The 18,859-nt window shown below is 41.7% G+C and overlaps 1 protein-coding gene across 1 annotated transcript; it reads left to right on the top strand.

The window, feature by feature from the left end:
- Positions 1–363: 363 nt before the first annotated feature.
- Positions 364–2,399, top strand: LOC101982310 (centrosomal protein of 164 kDa-like; the record flags this gene model as incomplete). The annotated part of the gene is made up of 3 exons (XM_026783826.1): positions 364–639; positions 979–1,097; positions 2,225–2,399. Coding segments are annotated over 3 exons (570 nt in total), but the record flags the coding sequence as incomplete, so codon positions are not given.
- Between the last annotated feature and the right edge of the window lie 16,460 nt (positions 2,400–18,859).

The raw sequence follows: 18,859 nt of genomic DNA, 5'->3' as shown, positions 1-18,859 counted from the left end.
TGTGAGGCTCTACGTAGAAAAGGGATTTGCAGTGTGAGAGGAACGTCAGGTAGCGTTGAGCATCTGGAGATCAGGACCAGGTTTTACAGATACGGTTGCTGTGGAAATATAGACAGAACACACTCACCTCGCTTGCCAGTCTTTTCTCAGAGGGTGTTTGCCCACCACTTGTTGATGTTTCTTCATTACCACAGTCAGTGAAGGACAGCTGCTGGCCTCCTCTTCCTATAGAATGGACATGGATCCTTTTTAGTGTTGTGGCTTTCTACAGTAGTTTGGTAATTTCCGATATCAACTATTCTCTCATTTTGGCTTTCTGAGTTCAGCAGTCATAGCTGTATCATATTCCAGGCTTAGTCTTCTAGGAAGCATAAAGCCTTTGGGGGGCTTGTTCCTGGAGTCAGGGGTGGCAGGAGGAGGCTGGCAGGACCTGAGTATGCAGAGTGTGTCTCCAGTGGTCTGCAGAGCCGGCTCCTGATGCAAGAGACTCAGCTGGAGAAGAAGGTGGACATGCTGAGGCAGGAGAAAAAGAAGCTGTTGGAGGACTGGGACCTGCTGAAGTCCCACTTGGAGGACTGGAAAGTGATCTGTAAGGACAAAGAAGAAGACACCAGTGACCTTAATTCCCAGCAACAACAGGTAGGGGCAGGCAAGGCAGTCAGGCTGAGGTCTACCACCATTTGCCATTGACTGCCTCTCTGCCCATCCCCCCACGAGTGCTCTCACCCATCACCTGCTTCTTCCGTGCTCCCATCGAGCTACCAAACTCAGGCTCTCTGAATGCTCATTTCAGTGTCCATGTACAAATATTCCTGTTTTTCTGGTCAGTCTCTCGCTTGAGTCATGGTTTCTTTATTTGCCAGAAGTTTCTGTTTTCCTGACTGGCTGACCAGCAAGCTCTTTGGGTCCTTTATGTGCACTTAGATTTGTATGACACTCTGTATCCCTCCACTAAGAACACAATCTTCTAACAAACAGGATCTCAAAAGATTGGAGGAAAGACTTCAGTTCCTGCTGAAGCAGAAGGAGGTGTTCACCCCAGAAAGGTACGTGGCGGCAGAAAATCTGCAGCATCACTTTAAGGACTCCCAGATGAGGTAGGAGAACAGGGTGGGAGGAGGAGGTAGAGCCAAGTGGGCCCCCTGTGTCTGGAAACTCTGTCATTTGTGGGCCCCTGCTCACGTCTGTGACTCCCAGCAAAAAACAAAAAAAAAGGCCTCAGAGAATTCTTCTGGTACTGTCAACAAGATCTTTATAGTAAATAATACATTTGACACTCAGTGAGTCTGTAGAATTGAGTCTTCCTTCCTTTCTCTGGAACTCTGAAGCTTTGTTCTCAGCAGGCTTTCCTAAAATTCACAGAGAGCCTCCTGCTTCAGCTTCAGAGATAGGGGATTTAAAGGTTTGCACCACGGGGCCTGGTTGAAATTGCAATTTTATGTAGGAAAATATCAGGTAGAGAAGAGATTCCCACCGCTGGACAATGCTTTCTGCAACATTTGCCCACTTCCTGTGTGAAGTGTTATATGGAGAGTAGGTTAAGGACTTTCCAGAATGAACACTGGCAGATGTCACAGCTGCAGGGTAGATCAGAACCTCCGATGAGGTGTGCTGTAAAAGACTCCCAAACATAGCCAGGATGCAGATTCCCAGCTCAGGTCCTGAGGAAATCACAAATTCCGAGTGGCCCGGAAGATGGATGAGCCAGTGTTCTTAGGCACACATCTCGGGAAACGCTCTTCTAGCACGACAGGCTCTATGTTGTTCATGTTCAAGGTGCTTCCTGGGCAGGAGGACTGAGCTAGGCTCATGACTCTGTTCAGGTACCTAGGCTGCAAATCTCTTATATGTCTATCTATAAAATGATGCAATCAGTCCATAACTCATCATGCATACCATGTGTATTGCTCATATGGTGTTGGCTATGCTATTAACATGTTGTAAATATTTATAACTATATATAGGAGAAGGCCCTAATCTTTCTAGTAGAATGGACAACATACAGTGCTTATTTTAAATGATGTCTTGTGTTTAGGACTAAGGAAAGTTCTAGTCCCAGCTACTCTGGGAAACTAATTACTTGCAGCTAGCAACACTGACGTCAGTCAACAGATAAACACTGACTGTCAGGCACGGCTGAGGTGGAGTGTGGGATGGAGCTCCTTGACATCAACATAGAAGCTCCCCCCACATGGCCTGGTTCTTAACTGCTTTCCTCTCCCAGGTCCAAAAGTCTTCAAACTGATCTGGAACCGACCCCAGCCCAGGATGAGAGCCACCTGCAGAAGGAGCTGCTAGAGCAAGAGCCACCTGCTGAGCCCCAGCCCCAGCAACTACTGCACTCAAACTTCTTCCTCAAGTTTGGTTTCCCGTTTGGAATAGGCCCTGATGACGACTAGCCAGTGCCCAGCATGGCTGCTTCTGGGTCTTGATTCACTTTCATCCTTGATAACACTCCTTTAGAGAACTGAAGAGGCCAAAGGAAGCCACACAGACCTTGCACCCATGACATTCTTCACATCAGGATCAAAGCCTCCAGACAAAAAGACACCCTTGCAGTTATGAACTCACCAGTGAGGGAAACACCAGCTGACCTCCAGGTGACCATACCCAACGTGATCCATGTGTCTCTGGACTCAGTTCTTGTAAAGAAAAGAAAGCATCAAAATAGGTTAAGAAGCAGAAAATCTTACAGGAAAAGAATTCTCAAAAGTCTACACTTACGAGCAAATGGCTTCAGCCTTGGAGAGAACATGGGATGTCAAGTCCCTAAGAAGAATGGCTACAGGTGTCTTGAAATTGCTGTTCCAATGGGTGATTGCCTTGCTACCATGTCTCCAAGGCAACCATGGCCTATAGCGGATCTGTGCTACTCAATCTGCCGTGATGAATGCTAATTAGCCTATACATAATTTGCTGTTTGTTTCAAGATTTTGGTTTTGATAGTTTTTGTTTTAGCTTTGTTATTTAGATAATATTTGTTCTTGTTATTGATTTTTGTAGTTTGTTAAGGCTATTCAGTGTTTATGTTGACAGCCCTTTTTAAAGTGCCCCATGCAAAATAAAGTGTATTTCTTTGTGAATAAAATAGCAATTTACAATTCTTCACACTTAAGCCCAACTTATTTGGTCACGGGTACTGTCATCCTTCTATAACCCCAGAAATCACAGACACAGATGCATCTCTGCTAGTTCCAGTCAGCATGGGCTACACAGTGAGGTCTCAGCCAGCCAGGGCGACATAGCAGATTGGCATCTTGTATATGGATAGCAAGGCTTGCTCCATGTATACACATTTCATGAAGAAATCAGTATCCCATACTGTACTTATGCTGTCATGTATTTAACTACCCCTAGAATGAAATACCCTATAGATACACTTTCATAAATTAGTAGTAAGGACTAAATTATTGAGAAATACACCCATTTGCTGTATAGACTCTCAGGCAACAGACACAATAAAATCATAGAAGAAAACTTTCCTAACCTAAAGAAAGATATGCCTATGAAGATACAAAAAGCTTACAGCAAACCAAATAAACTGGATAAAAAAAGAAATGAGGACCCTAAGCGAGACATACATGGATCTAATCTTCATGGGAAGTAGAAAAAGACATGATCTCCTGAGTAAACTGGGCCCATGGGGACCATGGGAGAGAGTTGATTGGGAGGGGAGAGGCAGAGGCAGGGAGGCGAGCAGAGACATATACCTCAATAAAATCAATAAAAAAAAAAAACAAGGCAAAAAAATAATCCTTCAAAAATCAAAATTAGTGACTACAAATCAGTAATGTCAGAACAGACTTCAGTAATCCTGACATGAACCTTGAGAGACAGACTAGAAAGAGCTATGGTATTTGAGGAGCTTATAGATGCTGTAGGGATCAGTGATACATCAGCTTTGAATTGATAAACAGGGTTAGGAAAACATTCAGCTTACAAGGAACTTTAAATGAACCTATAAAGAATGTTTGACTTAACTGGAAATAGGGTCTCAGAAGCCAGTTACAGACAGTGCAAAGTAGCCTATGTTCTGCAAGTGGGGGAGTATAAAAGGAGATACCAGAGGGTCCTAGAGAGCTTCAGATAAACCAGCTGTCTAATGGGAAAGGGAAGAGATAGTGAGCTTCTAAGTAGTGCCTAAGAAGCTCTGGCGCTGTACTAAGTGACTTCATGGTCCTGGGCAAGTCATCAGCACTCTTTGGATTTCTATTTATTCTGTCCCTAAGATGTCTTGAAAGTTACATAGTGCTTCTTTGGAGATGACAGAAAGCCAGCAAAAACATCAATAGATGGAGCTGTTTCCCACCACTCTATCCTGAATCAAACCATCAAACCACATTCAGTTTGATCTACTATATGCTTCTCTCTCTCTCTCTCTCTCTCTCTCTCTCTCTCTCTCTCTCTCTCTCTCTCTTTCTCTGTGTGTGTGTGTGTCTGTCTGTCTGTCTGTCTGTCTGTCTGTCTTTCTGTCACACATGCACATATGGAGGCCAGAAGTCAATGTCCAGTGTCTTCCAATGTCTTTACCTTATTTTTTGAGACTGGATATCTCATTGATCTTGGAGCTCACAGATTTGGCTAGACTAGGTGGCCAGACATTCAGGACATCTACCTACCTGGTTCTGCTCCCCACCCACAATGAGTGCTGGAGTTACAGACAAGCTAGTCCCCATGTCCAGCTTTTATATAGGTGCTAGATATCTTAACTCGGGTCCCTTACTTACATGCTAAGCTCTCTTACTGGCTTACACCATCTCTCCTGTCTCAAAAACAAGCAATGAATAAAGAACATTCCTAAACATAATAAAGGCAATATACAGCAGCCAACAGCCAACATCAAACTAAATGGAGAGAAACTCAAAGCAATCCCACTAAAATCAGAACAAGACAAGCTGTCCACTGTCTTCATATCTATTTCAATACAGTACTCAAAGTCCTGGCTAGAGCAATAAGACAAAAGGAGATCAAGGGGATACAAATTGTAAAGGGAGTCAGAGCCTCATATAGCCCAGGCCAGCCTCAGACTCAGTGGGAAATGGCTTTCAGCTGCTAATCCTTGTGCCTCACTGATGGAGGAGGGTCATGTGTCTTTGTGTTACTTTCATTGGTTAATAAAGAAACTGCCTTGGCCCTTTTATAGGACAGAAAATTAGGTAGGCAGAGTAGACAGAACAGAATGCTGGGAGAAAGAAGCAGATTCAGACAGACGCCCTGCCTCTCCTCTCTGAGAAGGAAGCAGGTTAAGATCTTTCCCAGTAAGCCACCACCTCGTGGTGCTACACAGATTACTAAATATGGGTTAAAGCAAGATGTGAGAGTTAGCCAATAAGAGAATGAAACTAATGGGCCAGGCAGTGTTTAAAAGAATACAGTTTCGAGGACTACTGAGAACTCAAGAACAATGGCAATGGGTTTTTGATCCTACTGCACGTAATGGCTTTGTGGGAGCCTAGGCAGTTTGGATGCTCAACTTACTAAACCTGGATGGAGGTGGGCGGTCCTTGGACTTCCCACAGGTCAGGGAACCCTGATTGCTCTTCAAGCTGATGAGGGAGAGGGACTTGATCGGGGGAGGGGGAGGGAAATGGGAGACGGTGGCGGGGAGGAGGCAGAAATCCTTAATAAATAAATAAATTTGAAAAAAAAAGAATACAGTTTCCATGTAATTATTTTGGGTAAAGCTAGCCGTGCAGGAGCCGGGCAGAGGGAGGTGTCCCACAGCACCTACTACACCTCACATGGGGCCTTCTCATGCCAGACAAGTTCTCTATAAACTAAGCGACATACCAAGTCCTGCTTTGTCTTTTATTATTAAGTGGAAGATTTTGGATATGGGTATTGTGTTATCTTCTCATTGGTCTGTTGACAAAGTAAATCTTTACCTATGATTTTACAATCTCCGAGAGAGAATGGTTCCATTCTAAACATCTGAAATAACATGTGGGATATTTCTCATTGTTTAGAAATGAAAGTGAGTCAAAATAGAGAGCCTAAATGAATGGATACAGTTTCTAATAAGTAAATTTGAGGGACCAGGGAGAGGGCTCAGTTGGTGAACCACTTACTGTATAGGCATAAGGACCTGAATTCAGTCCCCAGAACCATGTAAAGCCAGGCCTGGCAGCTCAACCTGTACTCCTAGTGCTGCGAGGCAGAGAAAAGAAGCTCCCTAGGCTTTGTTGACTATGTTGGCTATCCAGTCTAAACAAATTAGTTACCTCCAGATTCAGTTATGTTCTGTTTCAAAAAATAAGTGGAAAGCCAACTGAGGAAGACATTTGACTTTGAGTTGTGGCTTCCCTAGGTGTGCACGCACACACACACACATGCAATGACATACATGCATGAACATATACACACATATATACCACAAACATTACAAAATTAAAATTTAAAACAATTTTAGGGTAGATATTTTCAGACAGAGTAGCCCAAGATTGCCTGAAATTTAGGAGATTCTGCTGTTTCAGCCTCCTGGTTTCACACAAGATTACATGTGTGAACCACCTCATCAAATGCTAAAACAAGTTTTAACTGTACACTTAAGCAAAATTGTTTTGCTCCAGGGATATATATTTTTTCAGTAAGCCTATAGTCCTTAAATTATCAGCTTGAGTTTTCTACTTTCCCCTGCAAACCAACCCAGTATCCTAAAAAGCATTTTTTTTCTTGTAAGGTACCTCTTTCAATATAGAAGTAATATTAATTTAATATATGCATTTTTAAACTATTATTTTTGCCCTGGATTATTCAGCTATATTCTGATGGCATTTCTAAGGATATTTTGAACGAGTGCAACTCTAACCCCATCCTGTACAAGGTCAAGATCTATTTTAAATTTTCTTCCACATCATAGTACCACAGGCAACTGGGAACAAAAGCTGCAAGGAACTGAGTGTAATGGATCATGATGACTATTTCAGAACAGCTTGAACCTCCTCGGAGCCTATACAAGGGCTATGTGAGCTGAATTCAGAAGCAGCGAAGATGGATTTTACTGCAGTCTGTATAGTCAAGCAGAGCAAATATGTTGTATGTGTTTGTGAGTTTGTGCATGCGCGTGTGTGTGTGTGTGTGTGTGTGTGTGTGTGTATGACTTACAACTATAGAAGGACACTCAAGTAAAATTACTTACCCTAATGAAAAAGTGTTTCTGTTGTCTGTGCATTTCTTACTACACAGTACACATATAAATGCACAGGGAATGGATTCTAAATCACTAACGCATTTGGTTCCCATTGCTGGCCACTAACGGAACAAACTGCACTTTTATATCGTCTTACTGATGTCACACTTCTTGTCCCTTGTGAGTGGGATTTTGACTACTATATTAGGTCAATTGAATTTTAATGTTTGGAGGCAAACGATATGTCAAAATGTACACTCATAATCCATCGTCTCCGTGTTCGAAATGTACCATACTTGTGTTTGAGAGAGATGAGAAAATTCTACCACTTTTTTATTATAGTGTGAGGGGCAGATGGCCCTTGTCCTATCTCTGGGGCAGGAATTCTCATTGAGTACAGGACTGATTTTGTTCAAATTAAATTTTTTGAGCTATGCTCGGCCTCAGTGAGCTCAGAGAACAGAACCCTCCCACTTCCTGGAAAGCCATGTCCTTCCGGTTTCAGGACAGCAGCCTTTGAGCCCTTGCCCAGGGGTGATAAGTCAATGGATCTGCGTGAAGGGCAGCGGATGATGACGAATGACATTGAGAATTTGGTGACAGCTGGTTGCCACTTGGTGATCACACCAATTCTCGCTGCCTGCATGGGAACCTGGCACGCACTGATGAAATCCTTCCTCAGGAGACAATGCCAGGGTTTAGCTGCCCCTTGATTGCTTAAGAGCCATGGCAGACTGATTTAGCCGCTCATCAAGGATATTAGTCACTTTCTCCTGTGAAAACGAAACAGAAGCCTTTTGTTAATCCCATTTTCTCAAGCCTGGCTCCTCCCAGGCAGACCTTCACACTGCTTTTTGGTTTTTGTTTTTTGGGTATTTTTTTTTCTGTGCTATGACTTGCCAAACCATTTCTGATTGAAAGACGCAAGCAGGAGTTTAATGGTGTGGAAGAGGAGAAGCAGCTTCTCTGCAGTGCCCCCCATCACTTGAGAATGGCTCCCTAGGACTCAGAGTGAATCAGATGGAAAAGAAAAATAACAGCGCAAGCAGCGGCTTGAGGAAGAAATGGCGACGTGTGTCACATCAAGAAGCAAGCTGCAGGGATGGCCAGGCTGCCGAGACCTGGCCATGCTGCCTGCTGCCTTCGCCCAGGAATGGCCAGAATGAGTAGCAGACCTTTTTCCAGAAGAAGTCAAAGTGTGGTTGTTGGTAGTTGGGTTTTTTTTTTTCAGCCTTTGCTCTTTACTCATTGGAGGCCTTCCACCCAGCACCCAAATAAACACATGGAGGCTTATTCTTATGAATGCCCAGCCTTAGCTTGGCTTAGTTCTAGTCGGCTTTTCTTAAATTCCCCCACCTATCTTTGGCTCTAGGCTTTTGCCTTTCTCTATCCTATATTCCTTTCTTTACTTCTTACTCCATGACCAGATGTGTAGCTGGGAGGCTGGCCCCTGGCACCCCTCTACTTCTCCTTGTCTTGTGTAGCTGGGAGGCTGCCCCTGGCACCCCTCTACTTCTCCTTGTCTTGCTCCTTGACCTCTTTCCTTCTCAGATTTCTCCTATTTATCCTCTCTGCCTGCCTTTCCCACCCATCTTTTCTCCTGTTAGACCATCAAGTGTTTTAGATAGGCAAAGTATCACAGGTTCACAGAGTTAAATACATGCAACATAAAAGAATACAACACATCTTTGCATCATTAAAACAAATGTTCCACAGCATAAACAAATGTAACATACCTTAAAATAATATTCCACAGCACATGGTTGCTTAGGCACATTTGGACCAAAGGAACCATTTGCCTCTCTTCTTCCAAGCTACATGTGGTGGTAAAATAATTGTTATTTGCCAAAACCTGGGGGGGAGGGGTGTTTTGTTTTGTTTTTGTTCTTTTTTGGCTTTTTTTTTTTTTTTGGCTTTGGTTTTGGTTTTTTCGAGACAAGATTTCTCTGTAGCTTTGAAGCCTGTACCGGGACTAGCTCATGTAGACCATGTTGGCCTTGAACTCACAGAGATCCACTGTCTCTGCCTCCCAAATTCTAGGATTAAAGGCGTGTGTCACCACCGCCCAGCCAAAACCTGTTATTTGCCTTTTAATTTTTGATTTGGTTTGGCTTGGTTTTGTGTTTGATTGTTGAGATCAGGTCCTATGCTAAGAGCCTTGCTCTTAGCAGGTCCTATGACCTGGGGCGGATATGTGAAGTCGGTGAAACAAAGAAAAATCTGTCCACCCTTTCCGTCCCTCACCTTCCTTACTGGCAACCACTACTATTTGATTTGTAGCCTTACTGTTATAAGTATAAGCAGTACAACAAGCAACAAAGAAAGTTTTCTAACCAGGCACACCTACAGGTGGACCAGTGTGCCCAGTTGGCAGCATTTGCAGTACATCTTGCGAAGTGAAAGAAAGTTTTGCCTCTAATAGTTAAAGTTTATCTCTGGTCAAATCTAAACTCTCGCAATCAACTCATCAGCCAAGGCCGAATCACTCCATTCTTCACTGTATCTTACTCTATCTCCTATAGGGTTATACCAGGTTTTCTCCTGTCATCCCATAAACTGCATAGCTTAAAAGCTTACTCTTAATAGTTAGCACTGCTTTTTCCTCGTTCTCATATCCCTTCCTCTCAGCTTCCTACATTGGCTCCTACAGTGTTGGCACAGCTATAGAAATGAGGGCATTGTGGGTTTCTGTGATTCTACTTCATTCCCTGTTCTTAGACTGTTCCCATTTACTCTTGATATCATCTATTCATTTGCATTACTCTTAGACTCCTGTGGTTAGAATCATCCTCTCCAGGACAATTATGCAAATATGTAATGTCTTGAAGTACCATGACTCTTTCAGACTAGTCCCAAGGTGCATTGGAAAGGCAACATCCTGTTCTTTAGAATCCTGAATTTGTGGTCATACTTGAAACACCAAAGGCATTAAGAGCTGAATCGGATTCACTGTATATTTTTAACAACATCCCCTCTGGCTCACCCAGAGGAGAGTCATCAGGGGAACGTTTTCCTAATGCAATGGCCATTTCATCTATGGCTCCAAGAAAGTGAAACTAAAAGCAACCAGCAATAATTTGTGTAAGGAAAGTGAGGAGAGCAAGCAGCACATATGGTCCTGGGGTCATGTACAGAATTATACAACAAACTGTCCATCGGCTTTGATAAAAATGGGTTAAATTCTCCCAGGCCTTGCCAAAAGAACTCGTTCCTGCTATTCTCAGGCCTTGTCCCCTGAAGAAGTCACATGACTCACAGCAGTCCTACTATGTAGTTCTGGATGTCCTGGAGCTCACTGTGTAAAACCAGGCTGGTCTCAAGTTCACAGAGATCCACCTACTATTGTCTCGGCCTCCCAGATGCTGGAATAAAAGGCACGCACCACAATACCCTACTTTGATTGTTCTTTTTCAAGACAGAGTTTCTCTGTGTAACAGCCCTAGCTGTCCTGGAGCTAGCTCTATAGACCAGGCCGGCCTCAAACTCACAGAGATCTGCCTGCCTCTGCCTCCTGAGTGCTGGGACTAAAGGAGTGTGCCACCACCTCCTGGTTTGTATTTTAATTTTTTAACTACTCTTTTTGTGAAAGAAATGGATGGAGAGAGAGGGTTATAATACAGGAAGGCTCAAATACAAATTATACATTATATAATACACACACACACGCACACACACATATATAGTATAAGGAGGAATTCTTTGCTTTCTTCTGGGTTCCTCCTTTTTCCCACCAACATTTGTTGACATTTTTATATCAGCCTAAGTGATATAAAATCCTTTAAGATAAAGTTTTTGTAATTGTAGGTAAATATAAGGTAATGTGATTTCTTGAGCTTCATCAAACAACCTTGTTTATTATTGATTCCTGGTAGCTCCTCCTTCTGTATTGCTCTCTCTTCTTCCCTCTCCCTGATTTTGGAACCCGCTCCAATTTTCTGTTTTCCACTTTACATCACTTATATCTTGCTTATTCCCCTCTTAAGCACTCTCTTCCCTGCCATCTATGGCCCCTTTATATTTTCCTGGTTTGTTGTTGTTGTTTTTACTCCATGCTGCATACTCCTATCTGAAGATCTGGAACCATGGATAAGACAGAAATGCAGGGTCTGGGTTACTTCACTCAATACAATCTTTATTAGGCCCATCTGTTTACCTGAAATTTTCATGATTTTATTTTTCTTTACAGCTGAATAGTAGTGCACAGTGAACACGTACCACCGTTTCACTATCCCTTCTCCTGTTGAGGGCATTTTGGTTGTTTCCATTCCCTGGCTATTGTGAGTACGGTGTCAGTGCAGTAGGATTTCAAGTCCTTTGGGCACATGCCAAGGAGTAGTGTAGCTGGGTTATATTGTATATTGAAAGATTCTGCATACTGATTTCCAGAGTAGACATTCCAAGAGTGAACAAGTGTTCCTCTTTCCTCACACCCCACCAACATTTGTTGTCAGCTGTTTTGTTGATCTTAGCCATTCTGACCAGAGTAAGATGAGATCTCAAAGCTGTTTGAATTTACATTTACCTAATTGCTAAGAGCAATGAACTTTTTCCAAGGTATTTCTTAGTCACTTAATTTCTTCTATTGAGAACTCTTTGTTTAGATTACTAGTCAATTTTTTAATTGGGTCATTTGTTTCCTTGACTCTTTTTTGAGGTTCTTTATATACTCTAGATATTATCCTGTCAGATATATAGCGGAAAATAATTCTCTCGCATTCTGTAGGTTTCTTCTTCACTCAGTCAACTGCTTCCTTATCTGTTCAGAAACTTTTTAGTTTCTTTTAGTTCCGTTGGCCCAGCTGTCAATTGTTGGTCTCAAATCCCAGGCAAAAGGATTCATATTCAGAAAGTCCGATCCTACATCTAAATCTTTAGGGTTCAGTCTACACTTGCTTCTAGCAGTTTAAGTGTTTAAAGTTTCAAAATGAGATCTTTGATTCATTTGGATCTAATTTGTGCAGGGTGAGAGATACAGGTCTAATTTCACTCTTCAGCATAAGCACATCCAATTTTCCCAGCACCATCTGTCAAACAGCTGTCTGTTCTCCTAGCCTCTTGGTCAAAACTCAGATGCCTGCGGTTATCATTACTCATGTTTTGATCTTCTATTTTATTCCACTGTCCACTAGTCTGTTTTATATCAGAACAATAATTATTACTATAGCTCTATAATACTGAAGTCTGGAATGACAATCCCCCAGTATTGTTCTCCATGCTCAGGACTGCTTTGACTCTGTGGGCTCTTTTCTTGTTTCATATTAATTTCACGATTTTTTTTCTATTTCTGTAAAAATTTCCTGGATATTTTGATGGAATTTATGTTGAATCTGTAAATTGGTTTTGGTAGGAAGTCCATTTTCACAATATTCACTCTCCCAAGCCAATAGCACAGCTGTCTGTCCGTTTACTAATGTCTTTCTCAGTCTCTCTTCAGATATTTTAGAGATGTATCGTCATTATGGAGATGTATCACCTCCTTGGTTAGGTTTATTCCAGAATATTTTATTGTCTTTAATGCTATTATAATGGATGTGTCCATGATCTCTCTCACAGTGTGCTTGTTTGGGTGTAAAGAAACACTATTGATTTTGTAGCCTGCCACTTAGCTGAAATTGTTTCTTGGTGGAATTTTTAGTGTCTCTCATATATAGCACCTACAAATAGGGATAATTTGGTTTCTTCTTTTCCTATTGTATACCTTTAGTTATTCTATCTGCTTATCTTCCCTTGCCCTACTGCTCCAGCCAATGCTTTCAGCACTCTATTTTTAAAAAAGAGTGGGAATATCGGGCATCTCTATCTCATTTCTGATTTTTGTGGGATTTGTTAAAGATCGTCTCCATTTGGAATAATGTTGGCTGTGCGTTTCTCATTACAGCCTTTGTTATGCTGATGTATGACCCCTACAATCCTACTCTCTCTAGGACTTTTAACATAAAAGCATGCTGGGTTTTTGCCAAAGTTTTTCTGCATCTGTTGAGGTGATTATGTGATTTTGTCTTTAAGCCCATTTATGTGATTTATTATATTTATTGATGTAATATATGTTAAACTACCTTGCATTCCCGGGATAAAGGCAAGTTGATTGTGGTAAATGATTTTTAGTTTATATGTGCTCCTGTTTAGTTTGCTAGTGTTGCACTGAGGGATTTTACATCTTTACTCATGAGGCACATCAGTCTGTAGCTTTGTTTCGTCAGTATCTTTACCTAGTTTGGGTATCAGAATAACACTGGTTTCATAGAACAAGTTTGGGAATGATCCTTCTATTTCTGCCTCTTCTTATTTTATTTGAAGAATTGAAAAAGGCTCAATTAGAGTTCTTTCAAAGTATAGTAGAACTCTGTGAACCCATCTGGCTCTGGACGTTGTTTAGTAGGGAGGCCTTTTCTACTGTTTCAATCTCCCTTATGGGTATGTTTAGGTTGTTGGTCTTTGGGGTTAACTTTGGGAATTTGGACAAATTAAAAATTCATCCATTTACTTTATATTTTCCAACTTAATGGAATACAGACTTTTAAAGTATTCCTTTAGAATATTATGTATTTATTTGATATCTGTTGTGATGCTTCCCTGTTCGTTTCTGATTCTGTTAACCTGGGTCATCTCTCTCTTTCTTTTGGAAACTTAGACCAAGGATCTGTTGATCTTGTTTATCTTCTCAAAGAACCTGCTCTTAGATTCTTTGGTTCTTTTGATTGTTTTCTTTGTTTCTAATTCATTGATTTCTGCCTTGATTTTTATTATTTATTATCTACCGGGTTTGGGTTTAATTTGTTATTGGTTTTCCAAATTCTTGGGTTGCATCATTAAGTCATTTTCATGCTCTTTCTGATTTTTTAGTATAGGTACTTACTGATATAAATCTCCCTCTTAGAATTGCCTTTAATACATCCCAGGAGTTTTTTATGCTGTATTTTTATTTTCCTTTAATTGCAGAAATTTTTTTACTTCCTTTCTTCTTTGACCTATTCATCATTTAATAGAAAATCGTTTGATCTCTATGAGTTTATACACTTACAGGAAGTTTTATTAGTTTTTTGCTTTTTCTACTGAGGTTCTGTCCCTGTGCTCTTCAAAAAAAAATTTTATAATCTTTGCTTATTTCATCTAGATCCTCTACTTTACCTTTGAGTCCTGACATTCTGCCTTCTTTCTGCTTGACTTTTTCTTCCTGCAAGTCTTTCCTCTGGGCTTTCTGACTGGGATACTAAGCTTTTTGGTTTCCTTACAGATACCCACAGCTGGTCAAAATGCGGAGATCAACCAATTGTGGACTGCCTGCCTCTGATTAATATGTGAACAATACCAACCCTACACTTAAGGTTTAGGGGACATTGAGTGCGAGGGAACAGAAAGATTGAAAAAGTCAGAGGACACACAGAACAAAAGTCTTTTTAAAAAATAAAAAAGGGAGGGGAATCTGGAGAAGTGGGGGTGAGTATGATCAAGATACATTTGTTAAATTCTCTAAGGATTGAGAAATGTATTATTTTTAATGAGCAATACTTTTAGAAACTAAAAGAAGATAAATGTATTTTCCTGAAAGCAAATCTAATTTTGGCATTATTTTCTCTTTAGGGAATGTAGTCCCACAATGACTGTCCCATCCACTCTTTTATGGAACTAATACTGATTCTCCCAAAGCATTAAGATTTCTACGTATGGCTCCAAGTAGCAATAAGGATTGCTAGAAAACACTGTGTATGATCACTGAAAAGTTTAATAGGGATGTTCCTACTGATATCCTGCAAAATTTTACTTTAATAATAAAGTACAGAGGAAAAGATAAATAAATCCACAACAAGGAAGGAAGTTCACATCTACTGGTGAGTCTGTCTACTTTTTAGAATAGATCTCTACACACACATGTGCGTATACACACACACGTACACCAAGAAAAGCAACAGTAAACAGAAACAGCCAGCATCTTCCCATTTTCCATTCTATTCTCCTATGCTATCCCCTGGTGGAGAGTCCCAGGGCTCAGCTCTTGCTCTTTCCTCCACGATCAATATTCCTGACTTTAATGATTTTATCCAAATTTATGATTTACAATTTTATCTCCCACATGTCATTTCTACATTCTTCTCCCAAACTCCAAACTTATATACACACATGTGTAATAGACATCTCAAATTATAATGTCTCCCAAATCAACAACTCACCTTTTCCCCTAAAAAGGCCATTTTCAGCCCCTTTGGTGTGGGTGATGGAAACACTACCTTTTTATTTTGAATTAATTTCAAGATCACAGAAAGGTTACAAAACAGCATGGAGTTTCTGTACACTCTTCATGCCATTTCAAACATTGTATCTTTTATATATAAATGTATGGTCCAAGCACCGTATCTCCCACCTCCTTACTGTGACCACAGCAGAGGAAAGCACGAGAACTGACAGAAGCGCGTAACTCAACACAGGCGTTGTTTGGGTTCCCTGATTTTTCCACACACTCCCCATTCCGGTGCTCAGTTCTAGGAATGTGAATAGCATGCTTGAATTCCTGCACCCACAGTCGCAGTGTGTTGAACTGTTCCATTGCTCCAAAGAAAGGCCCTCATGCCCTCGCCACTGCAGCTCTCAGCCCTGGAGACCATCGTCTGCTCCCCCTCTTTATGGTTGATGTGAACAGAATCATTCCAAAGGCTTTGCTCCAGGGTGGCACACATCTTAGCTGTGGGCATTCCTGATTTTTTCATCTAAACAATACTCACTTACGTAAAAACACACAAATTTGCTTAGCCATTCACATGTGGTTGTTTCCAGTTTTTTATCATAAAGAAAGCTGCTATGAATATTTGTATGCCTGTTTTTGTTGAACTCAGCTTTTCATTTCTGTAACATAATATCCTGGGGTATGACTGCTGGGTTATATGGAAGTGTGTTTTTAACGGTGTAACAAAAGGCTGGAGGATGAAGAGATGTCTCAGTGGTTAAGAGAACATACTGCTCTTGCAGAGGACCTGGGTTCTATCCCTGGTGCCCATGTCAGACAGTTAACAACATCAGATTTCCTGTAACTCCAGCTCCAAGAAATCTGATGCCTCTGGCCTCCACAGGCACATGCACTCTTATGTGCGTACCCCTACAGACAGACACACACACACCCCTAAAAACACAAGGGGTCCTTGAAATCAAAATCTCTGAGCAGCAATGGCAGAAGACAATTTGTCTAACCATTGTTTGGCACTTCTCACTCTTCCTAGCGCTGGTGGGCATTCCTGCATCACCATCTCCAGCGGCAGCAAATACAACCCGGCCCCCTCACCATCATCTCCTTCGGTTCATGTTGCTCAGCTTCTGCCTTAGCAATGCCTATGCTGACTGACCCAAGGACTTGTCTTGGATTTTTCCTTCATCTGCCAAAAGGGTACTTTCATTAGTCTAGGGGCTTTTTCTACGAAAACATTTAAGTGAGATTCTGAAGGAACTAATCATAGTTTCCTGTACTCTGAGTTACCAAGGCAACATACCCTATGTCCAGGAGTCATTTTCTGATTGACTTGTATGTGGGTGTGAGGTATGGACACATTGGATCATATGTGTGTAGAGGTGCATGTCTTCATGTGTCTTCATGTCTTCGTATATGTGGAAGCCAGAGATCAACACGGGGTATCCTCCACAGTTTGTGGGTCACCTTATCTTTTGAGACATGGTCTCTCACTGAAGCTCACTGGATTCTGCTAGGCTAGTTGACCTAACGTGCCAAAGATTCCTGTCTCTACACGACCAGCCCGGGAATTGTAGACATGCACAGCTGTGCCTAGCTTTTATACCAGCACCTGCATGAAAGCACACGAACTTGGGTTTGTATGCTTGCACAGAAAGTACTTTACAAACTGAGCCATTTCTAATCTATCTGCCTAACTTTAATAAATTGTAAAGACTGGGAAGGAAGGAAGGAAGGAAGGAAGGAAGGAAGGAAGGAAGGAAGGAAGGAAGCCAATAAATACGTGCACCTGACTCCTGACTGAGAGCATTTAGAGTCAGCATGCCCGGCTTCTGCCAAAGAGGAAAAAGAAAAACTCTAAAGCAATGGAAAAATAAAAGTTATGAGGGAATAACCAAATCCACGTGTCTCCTTTAGTCAAACCTCAATCTCCTGAGTTTAAACGAACAAATTAGGTATAAATGTGGCTGTGTGGGTTGGTGTGGAAAGACTAGGAAGGGAGAGGAAACAGACACGTCATTTAATAGGTGGCCCCAAACTGCTTCAAGGCTTCATTTTGACATGTTCTCTCTTAAACGTCTCAAGGAGAGCACCCCTCAGTGACCTGACATGCGTAGTTGCCACCTGCAGAATTCATAGATTGTATAATATATGTCCTGCTTAAGTTAGGAGGTGTAAGGCCTAGGCCTCCAGAAGGCTTGTTCTAGCAGCTCTTTCCCCAGCCAGGAGTCAGAAGCACTACTCATGTTGTGAGTCATGTTGTGCTCTTTTTGCCTCTATCTCTTCTCTGTGTATGTGACAGGGTGTGTGTGTGCATGGGTGTATGTGTGCACGGGTGTGAGTGTCTCACTTAGGGTTACTATTGTTGTGAATAAACAACACCATGACCAAAAACAACGCGGGAGGAGCGGCTTTATTTGGCTTATGTATCCTGAATCACAGTCCACTGAGGGAAGCCAAGGCAGAGAGACTCAAACTGGAGAGGAACTTGGAGGCAGGAGCTGAGGCAGAGGTCACGCAGGGGTGCTGCTTGCTGGCTTGCTCAACCTGCTTTCTTATAGCACCCAGCACCGCCAGCCCAGGGGTGTTCCCACACACATCAGTCACTAATCAAGAAAATGCTTGCCCACTGTTATGGAGGTGTTTTCTCAATTGATGGTCCCCCCCTCTCAGATGACTCTAGCTTGCACCAAGTTGATATAAAACTAGCCAGCTCCTCGGGTGAACATGAGTTTGGGTGTACATGTGCACGTGTGCACTGCAAGAGGAGGACCAAAGCTGACACTGGGTGTCTTCCTCCATCTCTTCCCACTTTGTTTATGGTGGCAGGGACTATCCCCAAACCTGGAGCTCACCAGTTACAGTAAGTCTAGCTATCCCTGGGACCCCATCTCTGCCTCCTTAGTGCTGAGGCTACAGGTACCCACCAAGTTTTCACATGAGTAGGGTACCGTACCCAAAGTCCTCACACTTGCCTGGCAGTGCTCCGCCAGCTGAGCCATTCCCTCAGTCCCTTGTTTCCTAATTAAATATTTTAAAGGCACATGAGAAAGCACTTGTGTTTTGCCCACAGTTAATACTCATTTAAGTGATGTTTAATGAGTGCTATGTGAAATGAACAGTTTACAGACAGAAGGTATTTGACTTACAATTGCCCATAGATGTTTAGCATAAATATGAATACATAAGCAAAAGCCTGCTGATATTGTACTCCTGTCACAAATAATCACAAACTTCAAAAAAAATTATCAATTTTCCTTAAGAGCCCAAACAGTTCATGAAAATCATTGCTAGGGAAGAGCTGAAGCCAGGGGAACAATGTGTTCTCTCCTTTCTACTTCAATTATCTTCACATAATTTCTAATTTGGGGTGAGACATTTTGGAATATTGATTGCTTTTTTAAAATCAACAGATTGCCAGAGGCCCTGCCAGGTACTGAAAAACTATGTAGAAAGCAAGTTTCAATAAATTGGTTACAAATCTTAATTTGCAAATTGAACTGTTTACTGCAGAGTATGTAATTGTTCAACTTGGGGGAGTCTGACATTTAAAGCAA

The sequence above is a fragment of the Microtus ochrogaster genome, chromosome 19, assembly GCF_000317375.1.
Source record: "Microtus ochrogaster isolate Prairie Vole_2 chromosome 19, MicOch1.0, whole genome shotgun sequence".
Lineage (NCBI taxonomy): Eukaryota > Metazoa > Chordata > Mammalia > Rodentia > Cricetidae > Microtus > Microtus ochrogaster.
The sequence above is the reverse complement of the archived record's forward strand: the minus strand, read 5'-3'. Positions and strand labels throughout refer to the sequence as shown.